The 16,228-nt window shown below is 39.3% G+C and overlaps 1 protein-coding gene across 1 annotated transcript in view; it reads right to left on the bottom strand.

Annotated features, from left to right (window-relative positions):
• Positions 1 to 6,142, bottom strand: part of ap3b2 (adaptor related protein complex 3 subunit beta 2) — a 69,515-nt gene extending 63,373 nt beyond the window's left edge. The window contains exons 1-2 of the mRNA XM_076302802.1: positions 6,030 to 6,142; positions 48 to 123 (exon numbers count right to left, since the gene is read on the bottom strand). Of these exons, the coding sequence (XP_076158917.1) occupies positions 48 to 123; positions 6,030 to 6,142 (189 nt within the window). The remainder of the gene's footprint in view (positions 1 to 47; positions 124 to 6,029) is intronic.
• Between the last annotated feature and the right edge of the window lie 10,086 nt (positions 6,143 to 16,228).

Below are 16,228 nucleotides of genomic sequence, written 5' to 3'. Positions count from 1 at the left end.
GAGAATTGACTTTTGAGTTAGCAAGATAAAACGGCAAAATTACTCACAGCAACAATCCTCTTCATAGCTTCCAGTTTTAAGGAGTCTTTGTTGCTGTCCAACATTTCTTTTAAGTCATCATGTCTGTAGGAAAAAAGTGGTAAAGTAGTTACAAACCGGACAAGTAATGTTTTCATACATGTCATGCTGCTTAAAAGTAAAAAAGAAAACATAGATATGTAGTAAGGGTTTCCCCTGACTCCCACACAGAATCTATAACCTTATTAACAAAACAAAAAAAAGAGAGATGAGAGATTTTGAAGATTTCAGTCTAGTCCATCTTTGCATGGTGCCATACAACACTCCAGCTCCACAATCTGTTTCAGTTTTGATTGTGTCACACAGAGCCAAATAATCTCTTAACATTTTTGTCAAAATGCATGCAATTCAGTCGATGCTCTAGTCTAGATGTTATAATGAGATCAAGATGTATCCACCTTCAACAGGTACAAACAGTATGTTTATCCCTCTCAGTGGTCTCCAAGATGTATGGGGATGAACAAGACTTGCTACTTAATATGGCACCAAGCCATGGGGTGCTTTGTCAAAAATGGGATGTAAAAAAATGCACTGCACAGTGCAGAATCAGCTCCCTTAAAGATTTTTGATGCAAAGACGATAATAGCACACACTGTTACAAGACCAAACTCAGTTTTTCCTGTCTACATGTCAACACTAAAAACTGTTTCTAAAAATCTTCATCCTGGAAGAGATTTAGCAAATAGTCAAAACAGATAAAAATGTTGTGTGTTATTGTCTTGTTCAAGAAGTTTTTATTTTTAATTAATTATTTTATTTATTCATTCATTTATTTTTGTGGTTTGTTCATTCAGACAGTGAGTCTACAATTCATAATGGTAAGCCAACACCAACACAAGGTATAAGGTTATATGTATACGTATCCTCTTTTTCCAAGGTCTTTTAGTGAGTTGAGATCTTGTGTAACAGATAATTAAAGAAATTAATAATTCAACATCACATCACACTGGTTGAATGTCTGTGTGTTAGTAGTCAGGTTACTGGCATACATTTTTAAAACATGTAACAGAAGCAACTCTGCTTTTGTACCCGAAAATAAAGATCTGAATATGTAAGAACATGTTCAAATTTGCCCTTAGCTATTTTAGATTTCATTACCTCATCACCTTATTCAGTACTTATGTGAATACATTTAGAACAATTTAAGCATCAAGTTCATACGACTAGAATCTACTATACCTCTTCGGAGTTTCGCAGAAGTATTCCCACATATTTCTTTCTAGGATTTATGTTGTTCATTCACAATCATGAATCCAAAGACAAACACCAACTCTTACATTACATACAACATGCATGTAAAGTGATTTCTTGTTTGGATGCTTGTTTAAGTTCTACATTTGATTGCCTAATTTAGTCATACCGCAGAGGCTGCGCTTGGACACCAACAACACCCTCCTCCAAATGGGCTTTCTCCTCCGTCTCCCCTCCAGCACGCAGGTGCCTGAGTTCGTCTGGTTGGACGGCGTTGTACCATGTTTGCCCACCATCTGGTGCGAGCACTGGGCTCTTTGCTTCTTCTGGGGCTTGGCCCTGCGTCTGGCTGTGTACAGTTTTCACCATGTTAACTGCACTCACAGGCAGCTGTAACAACCTCTGCATGGAATTCATCCTAAACTAAAAAAATTATCTCTTGCACTCCAGGTCAACACTGAGTAACGCTGTGATATCCAGAACTGTAATACAGTGTATCCAAAACTGTTGAGCTGAGTGAGATTCTGTGGTGGTAGAACCTGCTGAGAATGACGCTTGGGGAAGTCCGCTGCAGGCTTCTCTGGTGTTTGTGACTGCAGCTTTGTCTGCTTGCTGTCTTGAATGACACGAGATGGCTTAGCTCCCTCCCTTCGCCACGTTAGCACTACCCCTCCCCTTCCCTCCTTCTCTACAGGCCACCTTCCTGGGTTTGGCTCCAATGTCTATCGCCTAGTGCTTTCAGTGCCTTTCCATTTGTGATTTCTGGTGCTCACACACATTCTATTCAATACGAATAGAACCAGACACAACTGCTGTGTGTTGTATATGTGGCAGGTAAAATAAGAAGTGTCTGTATCAAATAGGCTTTCAGCAGGGTTTTTGGTAACTTAATCACTTAATGTTACCTCTTTCCAAGGTAGGTACCACTCACTTTCATCTGATTTGTTTTCTCTGATATTATGTGCTACGCTGCAAACAGCATCACTGTACAAAACAACATCACTTCTTTATTTATTAAAATAATTTAAGTAGATTGTGTGAAAAGGCTCATGCTCTACCAGCTGTTTTGTTGAGCTTAGAATCCTTCTACTGTGCAGAGCACTGGTGTGCCCCTCCCCCAAATCTTCTCACCATCATGCCTAAAGTGGTGAAATCACACACTAGCGCAACTGTAGGAATCCAGTCCTATTTCTCATTCACACAATATTGACAAAGATGTCTGTTCTCTTGTTTTTCTGTTTTGAAAAATCATTTTGTATGGAATATTGTTTAAATGTATACTGCAACTCAATATTCTCAATGGACAAGGAAAACAAAACAAAGAGCAAATAAATAGTACCTCTATAATCTCACAGAGACCTGCCATCGGTATGGGTGTTTCTGCAACTACTACAGTAATTTCCTGTGTATTAGCCGCATTGTGTACAGTATAAGCCGCAGGACAGTGTTTTATGCAAGTTAAAAGAAACAAAACCATATTAATATCATATTAACTGCCCCTGTGTATAAACCTCGTAGCTCAATGTACAGTAGGCTATAAACCGTGGCTAATAGTTGGGATATAACAGTACATTTTGAGGTCCCAGAAATATTGGATTTTGTTTTAAAATACATCATATTCTTGATAAATACACTGTACATTTTACATCACCAGAAAATATTATGTAAGAAACTTTTTTTAATTTATTTAAGCATTTCAAGGCTCCAAAAACTACTTTTGTTCATGTCCCTCAACTGAGGTCTCAGTATTGACAGTCTTAGGGTACGTGCAGACTAGGCCTATTTTTCGCAGCTGCCAGCTTCCATTTTACATTATAATCCTATGGAGTAGACAGTGTTTTGAAAAAAAGTCTTTTTCTGCAGCTCAGAGCTGTTTTTAAAGTTGAGAAATGTTCAACTTCTAGTGGAAAAACGGCCTACGTCACACTATTTTTTGACAGCTGACCAATCACAAGAGGATACTTTGCATATCACAAAAAGACGCTTCCAGCTGCTTTTAGGGAAAAAATATTGAAAAACGGTCTGCACAACTTCTCTTGTCAGAAAAAGAAGCCTCGTCTGAACATACCTTAACAAGCTAGTTCAATTGCAAAATCACATAATTTTAAATTAAATTGTTTTATAGAAATACTACTCTAGACTCTAGATGTTAGAGGCTTTGTAACAAAATCAACTTTTGTTAGATCTTGGTTAATGTGAACGGATACTGAAAGGAGTTAAAATAGTTATTCAAGGCTGCTGAAAAGGCAAGCCAATGGCTATGGCTGAGGTGCTCACATACTACTTGGGGTCATGTAGTAACCCGAATTAACTTGAAAATCTTGTTGTTGTGTTTTAATAGTTGGTCATGTCTGTATCAAGGGTTTATGTGTTGGTTGGGTATATTGCTGATTGGGTCATAAACAGCCACAGCAGAAGAGGAATAACAGAAGAGGAATGGCAGAAGAATTTGTTGGTATTTGCTGGTATTTGTTGGTGCCCACCTCAAAGGCTTGCATTTTGCCTGGGTATGTTGCATTTTGCCTGGGTATGTTATCATTGCAAACACCAGTGTTGAGCCTTCTGGAGGTGTCACTGGCCTAATTCAAAGAAACACTGATGAAGGAAAGTGCTGTCTTGATAACTCTAGTGAAATATTCATGAAGTTTGGTTTGCTGGTTATGTTTTTGCCCACAAAGGTTGCTTTGTTGGTGATTTTGTTTTTGATGGTAAATAGACTTGAGTTTTAGTTGGCAGCTGTGGGAAATCCCCTACCTATATCACAAGGAATTTAAAATCTGTTACGTGTATATCTGAAAAATGGACCATATTGAAATATTTTTCTTCACTCACTCATTTTCACTTACTCATTAAAACCTAAATGCACCTGTCTCTCACTTTAAAGTCCTTACTGCTATTCTGAACAAAATTATATAGCAAAAGTATTTTATAACGTGAAACAACTAGTTTCTAAGGCAACAGATATTAACATGTGAACACATGGGGAAAGTGACTCAGAATTCAGAAAAAACAAGATAAAGAGCATGGGCCCTATTTTGACGATCTAAAACACATGGCCTGAAGTGTATGATTTAAGTGCATTTAGGGTATGCCCAAGTCCACTTTTGCTAGTTTGATGGCGGAATAAATTATGAAACACCAGGGGCATGGCTTAAAATGGTTGAACTTACATTTCTTAATTAATCATGGGTGTGTTTTGGGTGTAACATCCATTAAACCAATGAGAGTGCCATTTCCCATTACTTTTAAGAGCAAGGAGCAATAGTATTACAGCGCATTGGTATGACAAGTGAATGCATCTTTTTCGCTGACACACCTGTGGGTGTGCAAGTTCATTTTCTATTAAGAAACAAATACTAACATACCTGCAGGTCTTACGATATTCACAGCAACAGGTATTGGTTTGTCAGTGGAAAACATCAGTGGTTCTTGAACCTTGTTTGCTGACCCCCCAAAACAATATTGCCCAAGTCTCTTGACCCCTTTCTCTCCTACCGGCAAAAATCTGTTTCACTCTGGAAAATGTTGCAAGATGGTTGGTGGTGGAGGTAGAAAAATTTCTTCTCTCATAGCTAGGCTATGTTAACATCAAAGCCAATTAATATCAATGGCAGCCTTTGACAATCTGACTTATTATTCCCCAATGGATAACTAGCACTCATCCAATGTATAACGGGCACTCATGTGGCAAAAGAAGGCTGCATAGTATTCTATCACCGGTAAACTCACACACAGCATCTTCAAGGTCATCATTGCATTATATGTAGCCTACACACACACACACACACACACACACAACAGGGGCCTACTGGTGACTACAAAATATCTGAAAAATCTATTTTCTGTCTGACCCAGCTATAGCCTACTGCTCTCATGTAAGGTCACAGTTTGTATCCTCTCGCCATAGCCTTGATAATCTTTCATTTTTCTCTGCACCACAAAGACCAGATATTAAACCAGGCATAGAGGCTATGCTACATGTCGACATTAAGTGATAATCCAACTATCAAACACGAGGTCGTTTTAAAATTACGTCTATTTGCAGAAGGGATAGCTGAGCTCCCTCTGTTGGTGCGACCTGCAAACGAGGGGCTATGATCCATCGTGCTGCTGCATCACTCGATCCTAAATCACGGGTGTTTTCATTTGTTTGTTTTTCTGTGCCACTGGCGACATGATACACATTACACCGAATATAACGAATAAGCCATTATTTTAACGGCACTTAATAACAGTCTAAAAACAACCGTCTTTGGGCAGTCCTGAGTTAAATCTGTCTTCTGCCCTTTTGAAAGGCTATCGGCTGCTCTTAAAGGCGCTGTCCACCCAGCAGCAGTACTGAAAGATTTCTTCTCTGAGTCTGAGTAAGTAGGCTATTAGCAGTAAACTTAGCCTATAGGCTATCTCTTACTCGGAGGGGCCATGTGTCTTATTGGTAGCCTAATCGAACCTATTTTGGTAGCCTATCTTAAGCCTGTCTGTCTGAAAGCTATATCGGCTATTTCCAAGCCAAAACAGCAGGCCTATGGCTTTTAGCGCCGTGTAAACTAAATCGACTCCGTCAACAAAATCGCATAAGCAATGCAGTGCAATTCACATTCCATACAAGTGGCAGAATCGAGTGTTTTATTTCCCATGAAACCAGAGGCTACAATTAACGAATAAGCTTAGCTTTGTTATGTTATGGCGTATAGCATCCTTGTGGCTTCTACTAGCCTACTCCTCATAAAATAATAGCCTGACAGTATGTTTGCGTTTACCTCTTGTAATCAGATGAGAAAATCCCACCGCTTGCAGGATCATGTCCATACTCCGGCTCTCCGACATTAGAGGAGCCACCTTTGTCATCACTAAATGCAGAACTGGCGGACATCACAGCACCTCTGTTTGACAACGACCGAGATTTAGAGCCGAGACCGGAGCTGAAACTGTGTTCCGCTTGGAGTGTAATTTCTGTGGCTATCGCCTGACGATTTCCGTTGTTCTCGGTGACGTTGTAGGCCTACCGTTTTAATTTAGTTGTGTTTTGCGCTTCGGCACAAAAACTGCCACCCAGCTGTTAGGCTAAGTAGGCTACTTAGTCTAGCAGCCCAAGAGAATGTTTAGAATAAACGTATCGTAGGCCTAGGTTACCACTCCCCTTGCGTAAAGCCCATATATCGGAGTGGAAAGCCTATCCCATGAATAGACTAGACCAAATTCAGATTATCTCCGTTATCCTGCAGATTCTGCAAGGCATTATAAATCAAACCTAGATTTCATGCTGGTGGATCAGCTGGTGTCATTGTAAAACTATTCTATTGTAAAACTCTTAATTTGACAAAGGCTTAATTTTGTTGACTTAAGTGCTTATGGTGGGTGATTAGCGTCCGTTGGGACATTCTAGAGATGCGGCGCCATTTGTGATGGAAAAGGATTAAAAAAAAATGTAAATTAATTAAAATGTTAAGCTTTTTTTTATTTGATGTGACAAAGGAATGTATGTAGCCTACTTGATAGAAAATACTTCCCCCCATCTTAAAGGGACACCAGGCAACGTTTTCGTGTTAATTAATCATCTTCGTAAATCGGTATTGACCTCTCCAGAATAAGGGTGCATTCAGAGCACCTCGGAATGACAAGGACCGCCCCCATGGCTACTTTGTTTTTCCGACAGCAAGTGTTCAAGTGCTTTGCCATCGAATGTGTGACAAACACGGATGCCACAACAAAGGGTAAAACATACACTCACTAATCCTAAACAAACAACTGTATTTGCTTAAAATATAGTGTAAGATGCTCGTGAAAGAAAGATATGCAGCTTTTCAAGTGATAAAAAGGGCAAATTCCCAAGTTCACATTAAAACTGTTGGACATGAAAGGCCACATGGACTACAAACGAACTACAACGTGACGACAAAAGTGATGACGAGCCCCTAACTGAGCAACTCTGTTAGCAAAATCTAGCCCCAGTTTCCGACCTCTGACTCACACATTAAGTGACGTGAATGACGCAGAATGATGATGTTTTCACTCGGAGAAAGGTTTTTCCGAAGCCCATGAACACTAGGCAAGTCCCGCCTCCGTAACTTCCGTATCCATCCAACTTTCGGGCGTGGATTGTCTATGAGAAATAACATGGCGTTTCGAAATATCATACCGGTAAAACATCTGTAGGTAGCGAAGTTGAAAAAGCTGGTGGGCAGATTGGCCTACACACTTCTGCCATATAGTTTCCACTGGATTTTTTGATTGTCGGTGCCGTTTAAGTAGTATACTAAACTATACTACTTAAAGGAACAATATGTAAGATTGTGGCCAAAACTGGTACTGCAATCACTTTCAAATTACTGTAGAGCGATGTATCCCCTCCCCCCTGACTCGAGGTTGCCAACCCAGATGCCGAAACACTACTGACTTTGTGATTAGTAGATAGGTGGAGGGTGGCGCATCAGGCCAAAACACAACATGACATGACAAAACACAACATCAACATCAGTTGAGGGCTGCAAGTTCACGTTTTAAATGACAATATCCTGGCCGGACTACTGTTGTCAGTGATATAAGTATTTGAAATAAACATGATTTCTTAATGTCTAGTGACATATTAGGGCCATTTTATGATTAATTGAAATACATTTCTTACATATGGTTCCTTTAAACGGCACCGCAAATCAAAAAATCCAGTGGAAACTAGATGGCAGAAGTGTGTAGGCCAATCTGCCCAGCAGCTTTTTCTACTTTGTCATCTACAGAGTTTGACAGGTACGATCTTTCAAAACGCCATGTTATTTAGACAATCCACGCCCGGAAGTTGGATGGATACGGAAGTTAGGAGGCGGGATATATTCTGGAGAGGTCTATAGCCTATGGTTAAATGACTCATTACGGGGTGAATGAAGGCTCTCTCGCCCGCCCCTACTGCCTGTAGAAAGAATTTCCCACTTGCAAGTTCGGTGTAGCCTATCCTACCCGCCGACTGAAGCATGATCAGTTTACAGCACAGAGGCAGGCTAACGAAACGCTAGAGATTGTTGCAAACATGTGTATAATGGCAGAGCCGGCGAAGAAGCAGCGAAACCCTTGACGGAAGACGCAAAGAAAAGGAAAAGAGCTTCAGACCGAGCGAGGGGGAGTTTCGTAGAGAAAAAACATCAGGCTTGCCTGGTGTCCCTTTAACATGAACAGTGTTCAACATTCAACCCAGTCCACATAAAAAAATAAATTAGCCTATTCAATAGAAGGTGAAAGAGAAACTGACCACTTGTCATACCATATGTCTGAAAACGTTGATGCCAGCTTCCTCATAAATGGTTATGGTATTTAGCCAACACTTTTGTCCAAAGCGACATACAAATAACAACAATACAAAGTTAAATTTAACAATAAACAATTTAAAAAGTTGGTCAATAAATAATGCCAAAAGGATCAAACTACCATTTTATTGGGAGGGGGAAATGGTTGTATTACGGGTTTGATTAAAACACAGGGACAGGGTTAAAAACCTATTATGTATGACAAGGGGGGTCATCTTCATTGAATTTAGAAAAGAAAAGAAAAACACATTTATTTAACACTACTCAAAATGAGTCATGCTATTTAGGCCTATATAATGGTCAATGGGGACAGGCGAAGTTCTTAATAATGTTAATAATAAAATAAATCTCTGTTTAAATTATCTTAAAAAACATGTCAAATTTGAAATGTTACAATTTAAGTGTAGTTGGATCAATGTTCTGAAAAGTTATAACAGTAGAACAACTTGGGACACTGACACTACTTAAATGGCACAAAATATGTAGAATGACCCCGTTATGTCCAAAGGGGTAAGTGAACATCCAGAAATGTTCATTTCTAAAGAAACACAACAATGTATGAAAGGCTCCATTACCTTGTATCTCACATTATGGCCCTGTAGCAGCCGTTTTTGTTAAAATAGACAATCAATGATGTCATGACCATGCGTTGAGAAATTATCGTATAGTCAGGAGAAACTCGCAGTGAATCGGGGGAAGTATGTGGGGGACGTGGAGGCATACAGCCAAGGGAGAAGCCCATAGAGAGTCCATGACAATATTTCAGCAATGTTTTGATGGATTGGCAGTAGCCTACTTCGGAATGTGGCAAGTGAATTCATATGAAGTGGCTTAATTTCACAGGTTATTGAATACCATGGTAATGATGATATTCACATGCCCATAATGCATATTTGGCATAGCGTCACCAACTGCCAACAGAAAGAATGGCAAATACACTGATGTCACATGATTAATTTTAACATACTCCTCCTGACGGTTTGTCAGATTCATGTGAAATTAGGCAAACATGATGCCAATATGTTGCTGATGTTAAATTGTGAAGGGATTTTGGATATGTTTTAATATGTTGAAATAGCTAAATAATGCATTTTTGTGATTTTAATATCTCGCCACATAAACAGGAAATAATTCAGAAAGTCACAGTGCATTGAATGAATGGTCTGAAACTTCTCGGGTTAATAGATATTATGATTATGATGATATCCAGACACCCAATGGGCCTGCTTGGCATAGTGTCAACACCTGGCCAAGCAAGAAACTTAACTGATTGATCTGAAACTTTACAAAATATTGGATATCATGATTGTGATGATATTCACATGTGTAATTCACATGCCTAGCATAGCGCCACCATCTGGCCAAGCAGGAAATGTGCCATAAATGTTCTATGCTCTGATGGATTGATCTGAAGCTTTACAAAATATTGAATATCATGATTTTGATGATAGCACCACCAATAGGCAAGAGAAGGAGTGTTTTTTTCCACTTCTGTTGGATATCACAATCAGATTCATCAGATTAATCAGATTAGGTGTATATGACATTCATACACCCAATATGCCTGTCTGGCATAGCGCCACCAGCTGGCAAAAGTCAGTATAGTTTTTAGAATTTATTAACAAAATATTAGTTAATATAAAATCTGAAGATATCCACATGCCCAAACTGCCAACCTGGTCTAGTGCCTGCAGCTGACCAAACAGGAAGTGTGGCAGGCATTGACAACACCTTGATTAATTGGTTGGAAACTTATATTATTATGATGATGTTATTCACATGCCTAATAAATGTGTGTGGTATAGCGCCACCAACTGGCAATAGAATGATATTTTTTTTATTTATTTTGAATATATTGATATCAGATTCATTAGATTAATTCAGTTTAGGTGCATGTCAACTTAGTAGTGTCCTGACTTCCCACATCTACACTGGAACACACACACACACACACACACACACACACACACACATACACACATATACACACAAATACACACACACAGATATACACACACACTTACAGAATTTGATACACAAAAAGGCATTGTTATTAACATGACCAGTCAAAAAACACATTAGTCTCACTACACACCACAACCACGTTCTCCCTCTCTCTCCTGCTCTCTCTCTCTGTCTCACACACACATTTTAATACCTTTATTTGTGTTCACATTTTACAGTAGATTTCATTGAACACAAACAATCACACACACACACACACACACACACACACACACACAATAACACTGACCTGCCTGTACATTGCAAACATAGGAAAGATCTGCACACACACATGCATGCACATGCACGCATTGACACGCACGCACACACACACGCACACAGGCTGAATTTACACAGAATTTACATACCTCGCCATATAAACAGGAAATGTGTGATAAATTTGTCATGCATTGACTGACATGGGTCAAACCTCACAGATTGCTCATTATTATGGTAATGATGATTTCACATGCCCACAATGCTTATCTGGCATAGTGTCACCATCTGGCAACAGATACAATGGCTATTACACTGATAGATAGATAACCAAACCAAATCCAAAAAAGAATCCACTGGTTCATTTTTCTCTGCTTGTACAAACTTCAATAACTCAAAGTTTTTATTTACTTACTTGAAAGTCCAACCTTCTGTCAACAGCTTAAGGCCTGATATAGACAATCTATATTAAAAATGGGCAACAATAGCCATGCAATGAAATAAAACAGTTCATCATAATTATTTATTTGACAGTTTATTTTTGAACAGATAGCCTAGTCTAAAAAGCATGTGGTGTACTTCCATGAAGGCAGGCAGATTCCACAGTCCGTTTTGGGGGTCAGCCCTGTCAATCAAAGAAAAAGAAGAGTGTATTAAGTTAGGGTCAGATCAGATTCCAAAAATAATTCAGTGGAAATGCATGAATTCAGTTGCAGCAACTGGAATCCATGCATTTTCACGGAATTATTTTTGGAATTTGATCCCTTATCATACTTGTTCATTCGTACTTGTCGCTCGACTTATCGTGACTAAATTCAAGATGGCGTCGAACGGTAAAATTCCTTAAGGTACTGTCTGTATAAATCGTCTTGTAAATAAACTACCAGTGCTTTTTCAAAGTTCTCAATGTCTCGTTTTAAATGTCGGTTAGGAACCAGTTCCAAACGTTCCGATCCATCGGAATCGTACACATCCACACGTTAACGATTCCAATACAAAGCTTTGTTTTAGAAATGTTTACTTTTTTAGAAATGTTAAAACATTCAACTTCTGTACTGATATTGCACACTTTATATTCATTCTCTAAAATCACTTTAAATTAGACATTTAAAGCCAACAACTCTCAAAGCCATCCTATAAGTGTTCAGCAAATGGTACAGGAATCGATATGGGAATCGATAAGGAATCGCACCGATAAGCACCCTCGACAATGGCATCGATATCAATAATTTCTTAATGATGCCCATCCCCGGAACTCTACCAATGAAGTATGGAGCTACTTTGAGCCTCGTAAATTGTGTAAAACAGTGATTTATTTGCATGGCTAGGCCGATGCCCGAGGCATCCCCAACGAAAAACTGTTGGTAGCATTGGCTAACTAGCGCCAGATTTCTGAGTGCAGGGGACAAGCCGAGGTGAGCTATGATACATATGTTCAACCTCGGTATCATGTTTCAACACACTTTAGGTCAATATCACACCGGAATTCTCCTTTAATTCACGTTCTAAAGAACACAGGACAATGGGCAATTCAACCAAGCAGTGGAATAAGTATTCCCTGGAAATCCAGAGTTGTCGCGAGAGCACAATTTGAATTGTGCCCGCAAGATACTCTGGCCACGAGCAATGATCCAAAATTCTTCTACCTCTCGAGCGAGATGGACCAATCAAATCGGTGTAGGCGGGACAAAGGCGAGCTGCACTGATGACGACGGTGCTGCGACGTCCGGAATCATCTAGAAAACATTGCAAGATAGCTACCGATGAACACCAGTTGTTTGAAACGGCTTTGGCCGCAACAATAAAGGATTTAGATTTGGCTTTTCAACTAAAAGAGGAGCAGAAAATCGCCCTCAAATCGTTCGTTCCTTTGCAAGAACTGGATACGTCACACCGTGAATTGTTGTGATTGGTCGTAGCGTTATCCAACTGCGTGCAACTGCGAGAGTTTCAAATGCATGCTTGGTGCCGCCCCTCGAATTGGGCCATTTTCATTACTCATGGCCAGACCCTTAATCTGAAAGATTCCAGGGTCTGGTTTACCAGGCTAGAATAAGTAAGGGTTATCTGCCTAATTTGTCATTTTCGTTCTATAAGTTCCATTTATCATGTCATGAATGTAACATGCCTATGATAAGGCTTTGCAGTTGTACAAGATGGTCAATCTATTGTCTCAATTGTGATTCATGTGACGCGAACAGCGATGCTGGGTTCATGCACTTGATCAGCCTAGAACAGGAACATTTTGGAGAGGGAATGAGAGAAAGAACGCACGCAAGAAACACTTTTTAATTAAACGTAGGCCTAATTTACAAAGACATCGTAAAACACTGAAAGTTAATATTTACACCACGGGTCTCACGTCGCTCTCAAGCTCAGTCGCGTGCTGCCCTCTTTTGAGCTTGCTAGAGGCTTAAGATGCACAATTGCGCAGCCTGTAATAAAAAGGAAAAAAATAAAGGCATGTGCTTACGCAGCCTATAAGTAAAGAAAAGACCCATGCCATAATTTGAGGATTTACAGTAGGCCTAGATGAGTAGGCCTAAATAATAGGACTATAGCTATTTTAAGCAAATTGTTTTCAATTAACATATAATTGCACAAATTAAGTTCAACAGTTAGATTCATCTGGACGTGTTTTAAGTTGGAACGAACTTCTGTGGTCATATGCATTTTACATAGGCAAGCAGGACAATTTGGGAGTTTTTGACTGCATAGAAACGATACAATAGTGTCAAGCACGGTTGTGTTTAGCCTAGGCCAACCATTTGCATTTATTTAAGTTATGAACATCAGACACTTGAGTGAAATCTCGACCTTATTAGTGATTGATAGCCTATCTTATGCTCCGTTTAAGCAGGCCGTGAACAAAGGGTTAACTTATAGCCTACAGGTAGAAATAAGAAAAATGGTGATAATATAACGTTAGCTAAGTTAGTTTGCCTGCTAGCTAGCTTATCAGTAGGCTATACAGTCTTTCAATGGGAACTTATGTGATCTATTTACCAGTGCAATAGCTACTTCTGTCTAAATAATAGGCCTATTTACCTCTCCTTATTCAGTGTAAACTTGGAAAAAGATCAATCGGGTCTTTCACACTGTCAGTTCTTGCAGTTCATTACCGAGGGCTCATAGAATTGGAGCTGTATATGAAATTTTGCGCTGAGCTTATTAAAATGGCGCCCTGTCAGGCTCAGAGCGTACTTCATGCCTATGACGTAACTGATCTATCTTGCTCCGCTCTAGAATCTTTGGTTACAATTCATAAGCATTGATATGGAACGGCTATTAAACTTTTTTTACCAGATCTACTTCATAGGTGTAGTATATCACTTTTTAAACGACACCCTTTTCAACCTAGACCATGGTATAATCACTGTTATTTAACTTTAAAGAACTTTATATCAAGAAATCAGTGAATGATGTTGACACATTAAAAATCCACCAGGAGACAAAATAGTAGCGCAACACACTCAGAAACCATGACCACCTAATATTATGGAGTTGTTTTAAACATAATACCGGTAATACAAAACACCAGATGAGCAGGATAAGACTAACATTAGCAGGCTGACAAGCAATTAGTGGCAGTGCTAATGTTAGCTAGCTAATGTTAACACATTATTCAAGCAACACCAAAGATTCTTTTGTACCTTAAATAATGTTTCCAAAATCGTTTCAGTGGTTCATCAACTCGACAATTCTGCATTCGCTTTGTGGCCCTCTATATAGGCTATAACCGCACTATGCAAGTTTGCCAGATCGGGTAGCGGATCTGTAGTTCGAATGAGACATAAGAAACTACAAATTTGACTTGCTTTAAGGCAAGCGTTACAATAGCCAATAGGTGGAGCAAGGCTCTGAGTGGAGCGTACTCAGCAGGTACATATAAAGGACTAAATTAGTAAATTACTAAAGTAGACTAAATTATTTACGACAGCGGTAATGGACAATTCCGCTTCCAACCTGTAGGGGGGCCGAAGAGGAAAAGTGCTTGGTGTTGCTTTAAGTTAGTGAATCCAAGTTGTGTGTAATGTTACCATCAAAACCCACCCAGTAAGTTGCATGGCTATAATATGAAGCTACCCTGAATGCATTAATAAGATGTTGTTTGCCATGATTATATTATGTGAAGAGACTACTTCGACTGTATTAGCTAACATTAGCTGACAAACACACCACCATGAAGCTAACATTAACCTACCAGCTGTTGGTATGCTAATTTTAGTTCATTGTAAAAGTTTGTTTTGTTACTGTTCAGCAGTTCATACCCGGTGAACACAGAACTTTGTTTTTATGAGTCTGTCTTTGTGTAGATTTAACATTAAAGGGACACCAGGCAAGCCTGCTTTTTCTCTACGAAACTCCCCCTCGCTCGGTCTGAAGCTCTTTTGCTTTTCTTTGCATCTTCCATCAAGGGTTTTCACTGCTTCTTCACCGGCTCTGCCATTATACACACGTTTGCAACAATCTCTAGCGTCTCGTTAGCCTGCCTCTGCTGAAGATGCAGGATGTAAACTGATCCTGCTTCAGTCGGCGGGTACGATACACTGAACTTGCAAAGCGGGATATTCTTCCTACAGGCAGTAGGGGCGGGCTGTAATGGGTCATTTAACCATATACCGACTTATGAAGATGAGTAATTAACACGAAAACGTTGCCTTGTGTCCCTTTAACATGAGCAGTAATTGTAACTTAATGTTAGCTATATATATACAGTATATATATATTTATAAAATATGAATAGACTATAACTGTCTAATATCTAATGGCTAGAATGGGGAGGATATGGGTGGTTTTGGTGTGAGCCTGTGAAGGAGAGCTTTTGTCTTTTGTCTGTCAGTCTGTGTGTATGTTTGTAATGTTTTTCTTGAGGCCCCCTTGAAAACGAGATGTCACATCTCAAGGGGTTTTTATCTTAATAAATTTGAAAATTTGAAAAAAAAAATTGAAAAATTATCTCAGTTTAATTCCACTTAATTTAAGCGGAAATTGTGGTGCTATATTTAGAAGTAGGCTACAGTTAGGCTAACCAGTCAGTTTATCTTTATGTGCAAGTTAATACAAAAAATGTTGACAGCCTATTTTATAACCACTCAGTAGAAACCAGACTCTAAAACCAACATCTTTGCAAGCACAATTTCGTTGCTTCAGCTCTGCCATGAAAAATTAGTTTGTCTTTTACAAGTTTACACCGAATAGGGTAGCCTAAATGTTTCCCAGACAATGTAGTGAAATAAAGGACCAATGCCCGTCTCTTCTCAGATTTAGTTGGGCAAATGTGTCATGTTTGTCATATCCATTGGGTAAAACTGAACTTGCATATGGGCGACCAGAAGGAAACTCTACTGTGAGCTCCACAAATGCTCTGGAAAGTGTAGCTTCTGTAAAAGCTACTGCACTACATGGTCAAAAACGACACAGAAACAGTCTACCAAATTTAA

Source organism: Alosa pseudoharengus, unplaced genomic scaffold (assembly GCF_046254945.1).
Source record: "Alosa pseudoharengus isolate Yale_2024_CS ecotype anadromous, Long Island Sound unplaced genomic scaffold, YU_APseudo_1.1 YU_APseudo_1.1_scf_10, whole genome shotgun sequence".
Classification (NCBI taxonomy): domain Eukaryota; kingdom Metazoa; phylum Chordata; class Actinopteri; order Clupeiformes; family Clupeidae; genus Alosa; species Alosa pseudoharengus.
Note: the sequence above shows the minus strand (reverse complement) of the source record. Positions and strands in the feature narration are given on the sequence as shown.